The sequence below is a fragment of the Phoxinus phoxinus genome (assembly GCF_949152265.1).
Source record: "Phoxinus phoxinus genome assembly, chromosome: 1".
Classification (NCBI taxonomy): domain Eukaryota; kingdom Metazoa; phylum Chordata; class Actinopteri; order Cypriniformes; family Leuciscidae; genus Phoxinus; species Phoxinus phoxinus.
In genome coordinates, this window is record NC_136876.1 from 51681029 (window position 1) to 51696968 (window position 15940).

General features: G+C 38.6%; 1 protein-coding gene across 1 annotated transcript in view; it reads right to left on the bottom strand.

Moving 5' to 3' along the window:
- Window positions 1-5830: 5830 nt before the first annotated feature.
- Window positions 5831-15940, bottom strand: part of cacng5b (calcium channel, voltage-dependent, gamma subunit 5b) — a 21972-nt gene continuing 11862 nt past the window's right edge. The window contains exons 5-7 of the mRNA XM_079622855.1: window positions 15161-15301; window positions 13366-13511; window positions 5831-6431 (exon numbers count right to left, since the gene is read on the bottom strand). Of these exons, the coding sequence (XP_079478981.1) occupies window positions 6174-6431; window positions 13366-13511; window positions 15161-15301 (545 nt within the window). The 3' untranslated portion in view covers window positions 5831-6173. The remainder of the gene's footprint in view (window positions 6432-13365; window positions 13512-15160; window positions 15302-15940) is intronic.

Below are 15940 nucleotides of genomic sequence, written 5' to 3' on the forward strand. Positions count from 1 at the left end.
CACATGTACCGGATCTGGGCCACATCTGGGCCGCGTTGAATACACATGTACCGGATCTGGGCCACATCTGGGCCGCGTTGAATACACATGTACCGGATCTGGGCCACATCTGGGCCGTGTTGAATACACATGTACCGGATCCGGGCCACATCTGGGCCGTGTTGAATACACATGTACCGGATCCGGGCCACATCTGGGCCGCGTTGAATACACATATACTGGATCTGGGCCACATCTGGGCCGCGTTGAATACACATATACCGGATCTGGGCCACATCTGGGCCGCGTTGAATACACATGTACCGGATCTGGGCCACAACTGGGCCGCATTGAATACACATGTACCGGATCTGGGCCACATCTGGGCCGCGTTGAATACACATGTACCGGATCTGGGCCACATCTGGGCCGCGTTGAATACACATGTACCGGATCTGGGCCACATCTGGGCCGCGTTGAATACACATGTACCGGATCTGGGCCACATCTGGGCCGCGTTGAATACACATGTACCGGATCTGGGCCACATCTGGGCCGCGTTGAATACACATGTACCGGATCTGGGCCACAACTGGGCCGCGTTGAATACACATGTACCGGATCTGGGCCACATCTGGGCCGCATTGAATACACATGTACCGGATCTGGGCCACAACTGGGCCGCGTTGAATACACATGTACCGGATCTGGGCCACATCTGGGCCGCGTTGAATACACATATACCGGATCTGGGCCACATCTGGGCCGCGTTGAATACACATGTACCGGATCTGGGCCACATCTGGGCCGCGTTGAATACACATGTACCGGATCTGGGCCACATCTGGGCCGTGTTGAATACACATGTACCGGATCTGGACCACATCTGGGCCGCGTTGAATACACATGTACCGGATCTGGGCCACATCTGGGCCGCGTTGAATACACATGTACCGGATCTGGGCCACAACTGGGCCGCGTTGAATACACATGTAATGGATCTGGGCCACATCTGGGCCGCGTTGAATACACATGTACCGGATCCGGGCCGACACTATGTTGCTGTCCGGGGTTTCTATTCATATAAAAACACAGCTGTCCTGACATGTTTGTATTTGCATGGATGTTGGTATGTATACCTGGGCGATATGAACTCGTTTATGAACTCTCACTGCAGAAAAGCCATTTATTTCGGAAGAGACGAGACCTATTTGGACGGCCGGGTGTGATCGACGGGCCATTACCTCTTAGACTTTGTGTGCATGTGATCCAGTGCTAACGCTAGGTGGCGCTCTGGAGTCAGCTGGACTGATTTCATGTTGTTAGAGTGAGAAACAGCAAATATATAACATATATACATATATATATATATAGATTTAAGCTGAATTCAGAACAGCTTACTACTCTCACTATACACAGCAACAGTGTCGACGGTACAGATGTGGGCCGACACTATGCTTTCTGGGTATCTGTCTATGATATATAGAGTAGTACGCGTGATGTACTCTGGATTCAGCATCAGTTTCTGTTGTCCATCAGAAGGTGCCGGTCCATTAACCCTTTCCGTTCTGCTCTTAGATCTACTGTGGCATATGATGTTTTGATGTAATACGAATGAATTTGCTTGCTTTTTGTGTTCTCTTTCCCAGTATAGTTAAATATCTCCTTTTATATTTATTTTCTTTGTGAAATGATTTTATTCTACTCATAATTGGTAAACTATAGATCTAAGTTATGTGTAAATACTGTATTCTTTTTTTTTTTTTTTTTGTGTAAGTACAATCTGTAGCATATATAAATCTACTGGCTCTTTATTGTTAGGGCTCTTCGCTCCGCAGCCTTAAACTAATGTACTTCTGTCAGGGAAAAAAAATCACCTTGTAATTCTGGAAAAATAAAAAAAAAGTTGTTTTTTTTAAGAAGAAGAGAAAATCCAGTAGCAATTTATATGTGGTTGTAAAATAAAAGCCCTTTCCAAGGGTGGAATACTATCTCTAATGGCCTTTGGGGCTCCAGATTAATTTTTTATATGTCTGTATAAGCTATTGGTCAAACTGTACATGAACTATGAATATATAAAACATTCATAAAGCTAAATCTTTCTCGAGTTATTGATTTTTCCCCCCCACACATCATCACACAGGGCAATTTGATCCAACTAACTTTGATCATGTACAGTGTAGATTATTGACATCATACAAATCAATTTACATTTATTATCAAATAAAAATTTAAATCCTATTGTTGTAATAACTAAAAGAAAATGGCTTAATGAGAGATCTTTCTTTAAAGGTGCAATAAGCGATTTCTGAGAGAACTGTTGAAAGTGGATCGGACCGATTAAGAGGCGTGGCCACCCATGAAGGGGGAGGGGCCTGCGCTGCATAGCGCGTTCATTAACTTGGGGGCGGGGCTATCAAGATACTTTTAATTAATAATAATAATTCATTACATTTATATAGCGCTTTTCTGGACACTCAAAGCGCTTTACATAGAATGGGGGGTCTCCTCAACCACCACCAATGTGCAGCATCACCTGGATGATGCGAAGGCAGCCATATTGCGCCAGAACGCCCACCACACACCAGCTTACTGGTGGAGAGGAGACAGAGTGATGAAGCCAATTAGTATATATATAGGAGGATAATTAGGAGGCCATGATGGACAGAGGCCACTGGGCAAATTTGGGCCCAATTTTGGGTAGGGGCGTGTTTGCTTTGGTGATTTCAAATATCAACAGCGAAATCGGTTACTGTTCCTTTAAGGGGCGGAGCTTTCATTACAGAGGCTGACATTTTCTAGACTGACTTATGCAGCAATGGCTTTGGTTCTTTGGCCTGATAGCAAATACTAGCAATCAACTAAGATTTCCCAGCTACAGATTAAGAACTGTTAAAGTCCCCCTGTAGCCAATCATTTTATCCCTTAAAACTCATCTTTGATCACCAAAATTACATATTTAAAGTGTTTTTCCTCAAAATGCCATAAACTAGCTTGAATGTAACTCGACACCCTTGCCTCATTTAGTATGCGTGGTTCTATGAATATGCAAATGAGCTCCGCCTCCACTCAGAGATCCACTGGTTGACGATCACACGTTGATCTGATTGGTTACAAGGTAGTGTGTGACGTCAGAAACACCAGCGATTTCACACCGTGTGTTTGAGACTGTCTTTGGTTCACTGCGGTTTTAATACTCAGCAATGCTGTCGACTTATGAACTTACACATGGTTTGTCTTAAAGCAGATTAAAAACACCACATAGACATATAAACAACATTAAAAACTGGATTTCCACCACAGGGTGGACTTTAATAAAACATTGAGATTGATACTGTTTCACTTCATATGGAAAAACAAAATACATTACATAAAGAAAACAGTTATTATGAATTCATATGAAAATGGTGGCCTAAATGTTTTGGATTTTGAAACATTAGATAATAAATCTAAAATGAATACGCTAAAAAGACGTTATCCCCTCCCATATTTTTTCAAACCTTGCAATACACATTTTCTTCTGTAATTATAATATTGATAAAATACCAGCAAAACGTTCTGAATTTCATGACCAGGTCTTTTTATTATGATCCTTGATTTCCAAACTTTTCACCACATAAGTATTATACACAGAACAATAAAGATATATGAATTAAATGCAGATTTGTTTCTGAAACATTGATCCACCAATACCATCATCAAAGCAGTTATTTAATTTAAATGGTTTTGTTTTTTGCACATTATAATATTCCTGTAACTCACGGGGGACTATATGCAAGTTTTTGGTGCAATATCGCCTGAAATCATGTGTTTAGACATCAGAAAATAATTTACATTCTATATAATTTACTATAGTTATAGATAATATTTGTGTCTTAACTCACAAATCAGATCCATAAGAGCGATATTTCTAACAAACCCTGTCTTTGCCTGATATTTATTCTATTTTACTTACTTACTTTATATTATAAACAATATTGTGTGGGAAAAAGTTTGGCTTATACCTCATCAATATTCAATTACAAAGTCAAAAGAGGTGTCATTCAAAACTATACACAGGATTTACCCAGCGAAACATTACTTTTAATAAAAATAAAAATAAAGGTGATTTAGATTTTTGTTGGACTTTTTTTGTGAGTTTCCCTGAAACTGTGGCTCGTTTATTCAGGCGTTTATAATAAGGCATATAATATAATATATTATTCAGCCACTGGCCCATTCATAAGACCGGTTTGGCAAATTGTTTGTGATTTTATTATTGATTATTTGGTCTTTTGGAGAACTAGAGACAAGCGCAGTCAGGTTTATATAACACATTTAATGGCAAAGTTACATGTTCACAAATGTACGTTTCCCTGTAAAATAAACAGTTTTATATAATTCAAGAAAGAAATGGAGCTTTATATTGACTTTATATAAAGCAAAAATGTAGAAAATGTGTAAATGTATCAATAACTTTATGTATATATCTATAGCCCCCTTGTTACATTTATGATGTATTTTCTTGTATTCTCTAATATTTGTAAAATACTCTTTATTTGTAAATTAAAAAGATTGATTGAATGATATCTCATAAAACAAACTCTCACGAACTGAAAAATCCTTGCCTATGATAGTCTATAATACTGACAAATATATATATATAATTATATGTATTATTAATTATAGCCGTTGAGATACACCACGTAAGTGTGCCGACTGAAAAATTAATAAACAAGGTTTATACAGGTACAGATTTGATCCGATGTAAACACAGAAAGGAAATTATTTCATATCTATATAATATCTCATCACAAATATTTAAAACCGGACAGTTCTTAACTCCAGATGTGCAATAATATCTATATTTGTGTTGCGTTCAATAGATACCAAGACAATTTCTGCACTTATTCACAAATTATTTTGTTACAACAAATACAATTTGATATGAATAGATATTATATTGCATTACATACACACATTACACAAATATTGGACTTTTCCTCAAAGCAGATTGATGTAATATAAGGCTAGTGATCCATAATGGCTACTATTCATATTTGTATAATTAAGCACCATAAATATGTACAAGGACGGACACCCAGTTGTACATTAAACCTTGATGATTATAATAACCAGTGTGTTAATAATACCGGTAACACTTTACAATAAGGTTCTTGTATTAGTTAATGTATTTACTAACGTGAACTAGCAATGAGCGACACAGTTATTACAGTATTTATGAATCTTTGTTAATGTTAGTTAATAAAAATCATTGTGTGTGTTCATGTTAGTTCACTAATGTTGACAAATACAGCCTTTGATTTTAATAATGTATTAGTAAATGTTGAAATTAAAATGAACTAAGATGAATAAATGCTGTAGTAGAAATATTGATCATTATTAGTTAATATTGTAAAGTGTAATCCTGCACTGCCCCCTGCTGGTACGTCTCAATGTCCACACTCTCCCTCCTTAACTGTGTGTGAGATTAAAATAAGTGTGTCCCAAAGCATAATCAAAGTTTAACCTGATTAAAAAGTTATGCGTGTTATATTGAAATCTGCAATAACAATGTGGACTTTTATACAGGTGAAAAACTAGAATATGGTGCAATTTATGTCAGTTATTCAACTTAAAAGGTGAAACTAATATATTATATAGACTCATTCCATGCAAAGTGAGATATTTCAAGCCTTTATTTGGTATAATTGTGATGATTATGGCTTATGAAAACCCCCAAATTCAAAATTAGAATAATGTGAAAAGGGTTTAAAAAGGGCATAATCATCACAATTATAACAAATAAAGGCTTGAAATATCTCACTTTGCATGGAATGAGTCTATATAATATATTAGTTTCACCTTTTAAGTTGAATTACTGACATAAATTGCACCATATTCTAGTTTTTCGAGTTTCACGTGTAAATATCAGTTTGGCTATTAACTTTTAAATGCATTAATATGAGGAGATGAAATCCCGATCAACGAGTTTCTGCATTTCTCTCCGGAAATGAAACGAAACGTGGAGGATTTGATCTTTGACAAGATGATTGACAGGTCAGTTTACTGTGACAGAGAGCAGCCGTTAAATTGTATGACGTGATTAAGCTTGTCTACTCTTCTGCTACACACACACACACTGTTAGGGTGCAGTATACGCAGGCGTACTGAGAGTCACATGACTACAGTGGCCAGTGGCGTGTGGCCAGGGCTCAGCAGGGCGACGAGGACACCTGCTGGTAGTCGGGGCACTTGAGCAGAGCGGGGTAACTGGCGCTCATCTGCAGCGAGGCGTCGCTGGACAGGTCCGACGGGCTGCGGCCCCGGGGCCAGGGCTCCGGGTGGAGGAACTGACCCGAGTAATCGGAGCCGTTGCTCAGCCGGGGCCGGTAGAAGCTCGGGTGGGGCTGGTAGATCTCCTCCGCCGTGTAGCGCTTCATGAACAGGTACACCGACATCACACCTGCACTCTGAACACACACACACACACACACACACACACACACACAGAGAGAGAGAGAAGTCAAGTCACCTTCATTTATACAGTGCTTCACCAATATAGTGTTTCAAAGCAGTGTTACAGAGATAATAGGAGATTACAGTAACAGAGATTGCTCTAGAGTAAAGTTATTGTCCAGATTAAGTTAGTTTTGATTGATTCACTTCCGTTGTAAAGATCATTAGATATTAACTTAGGGGGACGCTGACACGACACTGCTTTAACTGAAAACTTTTAATGTGTTCTGGCCGCTCATCCGCATTAAAACAGTGTTTGGGGCTCGAGAACGCGAACCTTGAAACAGGTGCAAAACATTTGTTTAAAAAGAGAGAAACATTTCCTCCAGAAAACAGCATAGAAAGACATTTTTTATATAATGACTAATGATTTATGTTATTATTAATGTTCAACAGTATTATAGATCTGCACTGACAGCATTATATGAGAACTGAACTGAGCTGGTTTTCTCCAGAGCGGCTATATATATATATATAAATGAACTAAATTAATAACTTTTCTACAACAGAAATGAACCATCGCTGAGCTTTCTTAAACTGTGCTTAACTGTGCTTTTCTTAAACTTCTTAAAATAGCGACTGTGACGCTATTTTCTTCTGGACAGAAACTTTGTTGCATTATTTTCCTGTTATCTCTGTAAAGCTGCTTTGAAACACTCTGTGGTGTAGAAAGCGCTAATATAAATATATAAAGCTGACTTGACTTAATTATATTTAGAAAAGTTGTACGCTGGACTATTTTGGCCCAATTTCTAACACCACGTACTAACATAAAATGATATATGCTATTCATACAGAAATATGATTGGAAGGATGCTGTAGTGGTCCCAGTTCCACAATGTAGTAGTTCTCAAACACTCAATGGATTTAGACCTGTCGCTCTCACTTCAATTCTAATGAAAATTTTTGAAAAATTGATAAAGCAACATATTTTAAGGATAACTGAACATGCATTGGATCCAATGCAATCTGCCTACAGGCCACGCAGTGTAGAAGATGCCACTCTCACTCTGCCTCATTTGCTTCTCAAACATCTCGAGGGAAGTGGGTCCCATGCACAAACTCTTTTAATTGATTTTTCATCTGCTTTTAACACAATTCAACCATATATTTTAGCCAACCGTCTTATAGAGCAACTTGAATGGAGCTCTGTCTGGTCAGCTTTGCTCTTCTATGTTCACCACAAGGGTGCGTACTTTCACCCCTTCTGTTCATTTTATATACCAATATGTGTCAGAGCGAATATGTAAATAGGACCATTATTAAATATGCTGACGACACCGTTATAGTGAGTTTGCTCCATAAAAATGATAGATGGTCCAATAATTGAAGACTTTGTCCAATGGTGTGAGGAGTCGCACCTTCAACTGGACATATCAAAACAAAGGATATGTACAATGATTTTGGAAAAAACCCAGGATATGAGGCAATAACTATAAATGGTCAACTAGTGGATCAAGTACAATCCTGTAGATACCTAGGGACAATTATTGACTCGAAATTAAATTTCCAGGAGAATTGCGAGGCTGTCTGTAAGAAAGGGCAACAGCGCCTATACTGTGTGAGAAAACTGCACCATTTTAATATAGACAAGACAAAGATGACATTATTTTATCAGTCTTTTATTGAAACCATCCTATCATTCTCCCTGGTGGCATGGTTTGGTTGTGTCTCAGTCAAGCACAAGAATCGCCTAAACCAAATTGTTAAATGGTCGAGTAAGCTGACTGGGGAGCTCCAGTATGGAGACAGATTAGAATCATTAATAATTCACGCAGAAAACCTGATTTACACATGCGTAGACAATTTCACATGCATGAAACCTAATTCACGCACACACAAAAAAAATTAACGTGCGTGGAAAAAATGTTTCCCCACAAAAACCAATTCACATGCGCAAAATAAATTTATATATTCATAAAATACATTTCACAAATGCAAAACACAATTCGTAGATATACAACTGTGTGCAAAAACCTTTGAGTGTTTAAAATGTACGAGTTTATCCCTGAATGTGGACGTGCAATCGTCATTCACGTGTGAATCGCCTCGGATGTGTGTGTGTGTGTTTTTGAGACTTTCCTGGCAGAGCTCTTGACCCACGCGGGTCAGTCGTACTCTTTAGCCAATCAGATGCGAGCTTACCATTCAACCAATCATATATGGAATCCCCTGAGAGTGCATTCGAGGAGTACGGTTCTGCGCACCATTTGCGCAATACGGATTAATTAGAACGGAAATGAAGCTTTCAATCCAGCGAAGAACGGGTACAAGTTTAGTTTATTTAATAAAGGTCTGAGTATACACGGTTTATCGTTTACTCCAGGGGTGCCCAATCCTGCTCCTGGCGATCGACTGCCCTGCACAGTTCATCTCCAACCCTAATCAAACACACCTGAAGCAACCAATTAAGGTCTTCAGAGCACGTCAGGATCACTTGAAAATTAAAGGCAGGTGTGTTTGATTAGGGTTGGAGATGAACTGTCCAGGACAGTAGTGGTGGGCAGATCGAGGCTTCGTGAAGCAATGAAACAGTTGAACCAAATGTGCCATATTGTTTCGAGGCTTCGAATCAATCCGACACCCGTCTCCACGGCGACACCTAGTGGTCACTTGCAGGTGTTGATCCTGAAACAACCTTGACGAGCCATTACATTTTTATTTTTATTTTTTATTATTGTGTTTTTCTAATATGTGACTTGTAACCTATAAAAAATCCTCTCACAAGGGACACTTGTTGCTGGCATGCAAAGACATTTTTTAGCTACATACAAATGAGGAAAGATTACTGCTCTCTCTTTCCAGTAAGTTAGTGGATCATGAGTTCTGGGCATCTATCTATCCAAATCTATCTATCTATGTATCTATCTATATGAATCTATCTATGTATCTAGATATGTATCTATAATCTATCTATGTACCTAGATATGCATCTATAATATCTATGTATTTATATATGTAGGCTATCTATAAACTATCTATTAATCTAGCTGTCTATATTTATATCTATCTATTGATGTGTCACTATGTAGGCTATACTTTGTCTGTCTCTAGCCTATCAGTCAATGTGTTGTGTAAATTTAAATGTAAGCCTAGCCTATAGCTAACTAATCAAATCGCACTATGTCACTATATCACCAAAAATCCGCTATCTCAAAATCAAACTGTAAACGATAAACCGTGTATACTCAGACTTTTATTAAATAAACTAAACTCGTACCCGTTCTTCGCTGGATTGAAAGCTTCATTTCCGTTCTAATTAATCCGTATTGCGCAAATGGTGCGCAGAACCGTACTCCTCGAATGCACTCTCAGGGGATTCCATATATGATTGGTTGAATGGTAAGCTCGCATCTGATTGGCTAAAGAGTACGACTGACCCGCGTGGGTCAAGAGCTCTGCCAGGAAAGTCTCAAAAACACACACACACACATCCGAGGCGATTCACACGTGAATGACGATTGCACGTCCACATTCAGGGATAAACTCGTACATTTTAAACACTCAAAGGTTTTTGCACACAGTTGTATATCTACGAATTGTGTTTTGCATTTGTGAAATGTATTTTATGAATATATAAATTTATTTTGCGCATGTGAATTGGTTTTTGTGGGGAAACATTTTTTCCACGCACGTTAATTTTTTTTGTGTGTGCGTGAATTAGGTTTCATGCATGTGAAATTGTCTACGCATGTGTAAATCAGGTTTTCTGCGTGAATTATTAATGATTCTAATCTGTCTCCATACTCCAGTCGCACCGCACAGCTCTGTATGCAAACCCACTACAGCGGCTAGCTATGGTCCTCAACAGAGATAGTCTGCTTCCTTTGAGGAGGGAATCCAGTATCTCCCGTCTGGACGGAGGCTAAAAGTTCCTGGTTGCAGAACCACAAGATTTAAAAACAGTTTTGTACCAGCAGCAATTAGTCTGTTAAATAAACTATAACATGATTTGCACAAAACGTATAAGCACTTTGGTCAGGTACTGTTCTCTGTTCCTTGTTTTTTACTTAATTTGTATTACCTGTTTTTATACGTTTTAATGTTTTGTGCGTTGCATGTTATGTCTTAAAGGGATAGTTCACTTTGAAATAAAATGTTTGTATGTTTTAGCTTACCTCAAGGGCATCCAAGATGTAGGTGTCTTTTTCTCCGCAGTAGTTTCAATTTTGATATTTTTAGGTCAAACCGTTCTTGTCTGACAGTCATTTCATGCAGGTCTATGGTCACTGTCTCAAAGAGCATACACGCCCAAATGAAACAATTCCCCATCGTAAGTACACATTGATGGCCTAAGACACGAAACGAGTGGTTTGTGTGAGAAAACGAACAGTATTTATATAGTTTTTAGCTCTTGTAACACAGCCACGTCCAAGTGATCTGAGGGCGCGAGCGCTTCCTTCTGTGTGACGTGTGCGCAGACTGGTGCATAGATGTATACACTAGATGTCGCCTTGGCTACGGCAGTTCATTGGAACGAATGTCTTTAATTGCGACATCTAGTGTATACATCTATGCATATTTCGTGTCTTAGGCCATCAATGTGTACTTACGATGGGGAATTGTTTAATTTGGACTTCTCTGTGATGCTCTTTGAGACAGTGACCATAGACCTGCATGATATGACTGTCAGACAAGAACGGTTTGACCTAAAAATATCAAAATTGAAACTACTGCGGAGACAAAGACACCGACATCTTGGATGCCCTTGGCCTTGAGGTAAGATAAAACATACCAAAAATGTATTTCAAAGTGAACTATCCCTTTAAGGATGTTCTGCCTCTTAGACTGTAAAACCAGTTTACCTACGGGTACCAATAAAGTAACCTAACCTAACCTAATGAATGCTTTTTTATTTTATTGAAATGCTTATTAATGTTAATAAATGACTGACATACTTCTTTACGTTATCATTTGTCTTTCCTTTTTTTTTTTGCAAAAATGTTTACACATCTCTTTTCCATACAGGGACAGTTTAATATCACTAAAGTCACATGCTCATCACATGATACGCACGCCGTCGCCATTTTCACGGATTCACATTTTCGAAGTTTACACGGACATGATATTGTTTTTAACGTAATGATAACGTATCATGCCTTAGGGTTGAGGAAGGGCCTTCGCCTGGACCCGATGTCAACGCAGCGCTGAAGTGCCAACTAGCCTCTCCCTATGGAGGATCCTTTACCACTCTACAGATAAAGCGTTGTGGGATCATTTCGGTTTCGCTTATCTCCGCCGAAGTGATAAAATTCTGTATCAAATTTATAGACAGGACAAGTAGTTTAAGGCTTGGTTTGTAGAGAATTACAAACATGCGCACATATATTCAAACGCACATAACTTCTTAAGAATTAATTCTTGATGCGCACGTGAGCGCCATCAGTGTTTCTCACAGGTTCAGTTTAAAGTCTGTGTAGAGAGAACGGTGTCGTCTTAGCGGCCCTTAATTTAATAACTAATGATCCTTTCGACGGAAGTGAATCAATCAAAACTAACTTTAGCTGGAAAATAACATTATTCAAGAACCGCTATAAAGACAAAACAATCTGTGACCTTAAATGATACGTTTATCTCTGTAAAGCAGCTTTGAAACAATCTACATTGTTAAAAGTGCTGTATAAATGAAGATGACTTGACTAAAAAAAATGCAATGTTTGCACCTTCGAACCTATTTCATACACTGTTGTTGTGCAAATGAGCGGCCAGAACACATTAAAAGTTTTCAGTTAAAATCCTGTCGTGTAAGCGACCCCTAAGTTAATAAATAATGATCGGAAGTGAATCAATCAAAACTAACTTTAGCTGGACAATAACTTTATTCTAGAGCTGCTGTAAAGCCAAACAATCTCTGTTACTGTAATCTCCTATTATCTCTGTAACGCTGCTTTCAAACAATCTATATTGGTAAAGCGCTGTATAAATGAAGGTGACATGAGTTGACTTAAAATTCAATACCCACCATAAAATCGGTCCATATATCACAAACAACCACACACACACACACACACACACACACACACACACACACACACACACACACACACACACTCACACGCACGCACACACACAAGCACTCACGCACGCACGCACGCACGCACACACACACACACACACACAATGGAATAGTGGGAAAGACTGTCAAAACTCTTATGTTTATGAAAGATTCATCATATTAGAATGATTTCTGAAGGATCATGTGACGCTGAAGACATGTGGGTCAGCTTTATCAATGCAGAAATGTTTCCTGAAAACATCTGCAATTACTGATAAAAAGTAACTTAACAAAAGTCAAGGGTCACGACCCCAACTAAAGCAAACACAGATCTCCATGATGAACATTTTCAATAAGACATCAACATCTAAACCTGTCAGTTCTCAATAAGAGCTTCTGTAGACGTCTGACAGACATAAGTCAGTCTGGTCAGTAATAAGTGAAGCTGGTAATGCTGTGTGTGGAGTTGAGTAATCAGATCTTCAGAGATTTAATGTGTTTTATCTTCAGTTCATCGAAGGCTGTGTCTGAATAAAGTTGTAGTTTGTGTTGTTATTTCTCTTTCTCTCAGTGCTTGTTCACAGCAGGAGTTTGAATGATTGAAAGAGTGTTTCGGGAACATCACACTAACCTTCAAATAACATTATATTAACATTCAGACATTTTTATGTTCTTGGAATGTTAGAAATCAACGTTCCTATAATATTTAATTGATTCATCAAAATGAAACAGTTGAAAGAGCGTTTGAGGAACATCACACCTTCTAAACTTCCTCTAACGTTCCCACAACCAACACTGAATATTTGGAGAACGTTCTCATAACAATAATACTGTTAGCTGGGATTACATATTTAATGTAAGACACATAACCCATTGGGGCGGAAGGTTCTCACCTCAGTCAGCAGGAACGAGATGGCAGCGAACGCAAACGACCAGCCGTACTTGTAGTTGAAGAACGCCTCGTTACTCTTGGTCCTGCTGAACATCTCGTCATTAATGCTGGAGATGTAGAGAACCAGACCCACCACCAGAGACAGCCCTGTGTGTGTGTGTGTGTGACAGACAGACACCGTGAGACGTTTTTTTTATGTTGAACGGAATGGCTACTGTTCTCTGCTTTTCAACAAATCATTTGCAGACACATTCTGTCATTTTTATATCTGAAGCTATTGCCTGCAAGTTGCAACATTGAAAGCTCCGGTCTCTGTGTTTAATGCTCACGTGATTGCCGCCGGCTCGGGATAAAATGTGTGCAGGACAGTCGTGCCGTGTACCGGCTGCTTTGACGCGATTATCAGTTTAACTGACTCGTAACGTGTGCAATATCTCACGACCTCCCGAGTGTCCGAACTCGCACCGTGTACGCCCGCCTTTAGTAGATTAACATGGGAGGATTTGAACTTGAGAAGCGGAGTGTACTGACGCCTTTCCGCGGTTAAAACAACATTCCTTCTGATGTTCATTCATGTTTATTTGATGCTATAAATGAACTAGAAGCAAGAGATGATCGGTTCAAAAAAAATGACCAAATTTGAAAGGTGAGACTTTGTTTAATATCAAAAGTAAGCTGGTCTGTGTCTGTCAGTGTGTTGTCAGTGTCCTCTCTGCTCCGCGATGTGTTTATCACTGCGTGAGAACGTGGTGTGTGTGTGTGAGAGCGGGCATAGCGACAGTAACTAAGGGGGGCGGGTCTTTGCGAACGGTCAATTGGGGAATTAAAGTTCTTGTCAGCCGCTGCAATAGTGTCGGGGTAAAAGCGTGTGGCAGAAAGTTCGAGTTCGAAACCTCTGTTTGCCAAACTCACTCTACATCCTTTTCCGTCTCATATAAGATCGGAAAGGCATTTGTTTTTAATAAAAATTAAGAAAATATTTAAAAAGTGTAAATAAAGTGTTTAACGTGTGTTTAATAATAAAGTGTGGTATAGGGTTAGGGCTTTATTGTCCCAATAAGGCAGCATCCATTTAATAACTTTAATAAATATATTCATTTACACAATGTTATCATTGCATACTGTTTAATCTGATTAACCTTGATGTGTTTTATCGAGCTGATGTGGGCGTCGACACGTTTGCATGGGTTGCCTCAGATCATTTGCGTTTGAATAGCGCGCGCTCTCCGTGGGCGGGGTCACATTAACAGTTAATAAGCTGAAATGAGAACGACTGACATCTCTCTCTTTTCATACAGATTTCAGAAACAGATAATATTTTATTTAGTTTTGAATTAGATCATTTAAAAGTACACACTTAAATGATTATAGAGATATATATCTCATGTCTGGGTGAATAGTATTCGCTGAGTTTTGTTTAAGTTTACAGACGTGCACTAGAAAAAAAGTTCATGGAGACGGAGAGGCAGAAAGCACTCCCTGTTTATTTTCTTTATTTTACAAAAGCACAATGTTTTATTTCGATTGTAAGTGGACACATAAAAAGGTAGACATTTAACAGCTTATTTTTTCATATTTCTTAAGCCTGTATGACAAAAAATGACGGAGTATTTTACGTCTATTTTGCTGCTATGTTAAAAAAAACGCGCCAGCGCGTATGCCGACCCCCGAGGTTTAATATAAAACAACACTTAAGGCGCAAATAGTATCTGCCAGTATTTATAAGTATAAATATCATCTAACTGTTTACACTGAGCCTGGTATATATAAATGATGAGGAAGAGGAAGAAGTGTACCTGACAGGATGAAGAAGATCCCAGAGACAAACGCCAGTATGGTGCGGTGGGGCCGAATGTGCCCGATATTGTTGAGCACAAACCCGATGAACATAAAGAACAGACTGACCAGGGGGAACGGCGTGGCCGAACGAATCATCTCTGAAAGGAAAAGGGGGAAAAGAGATCATTCGATAGAGAGTTAAAGACCTGCTCACACCAATAACGACAACTACAGGTGAAACTCGACAAATCAGAATATCGTGCAAACGTTCATTTATGTCAGTAATTCAACTTAAAAGGTGAAACTAATATATTATATAGACTCATTACATGCAAAGTGAGATATTTCAAGCCTTTATTTGTTATAATTGTGATGATTATGGCTTACAGCTTATGAAAACTTTTCACAATATTCTAATTTTGAATTTGGGGTTTTCATAAGCTGTAAGCCATAATCATCAAAGTTATAACAAATAAAGGCTTGAAATATCTCACTTTGCATGTAATGAGTCTATATAATATATTAGTTTCACCTTTTAAGTTGAATTACTGACATAAATGAACGTTTTCACGATATTCATATTTTTCACCTGTATAACCATAAAGTTTAAGAATCGTTGTAGCTCTTAGAGGCGTTTACACGACACCGTTTTCAACTAAAAACATAATATAATTATGTTTTTTATTGTTTTAGTTATGGTTCTTCAGTCAAACACCCATCATATACAATAAAACAAAGATACAAATCAAGTATACAGTGCTTTAAGTTTTCCAGGTAGGCTTGCATTAGATCTATTT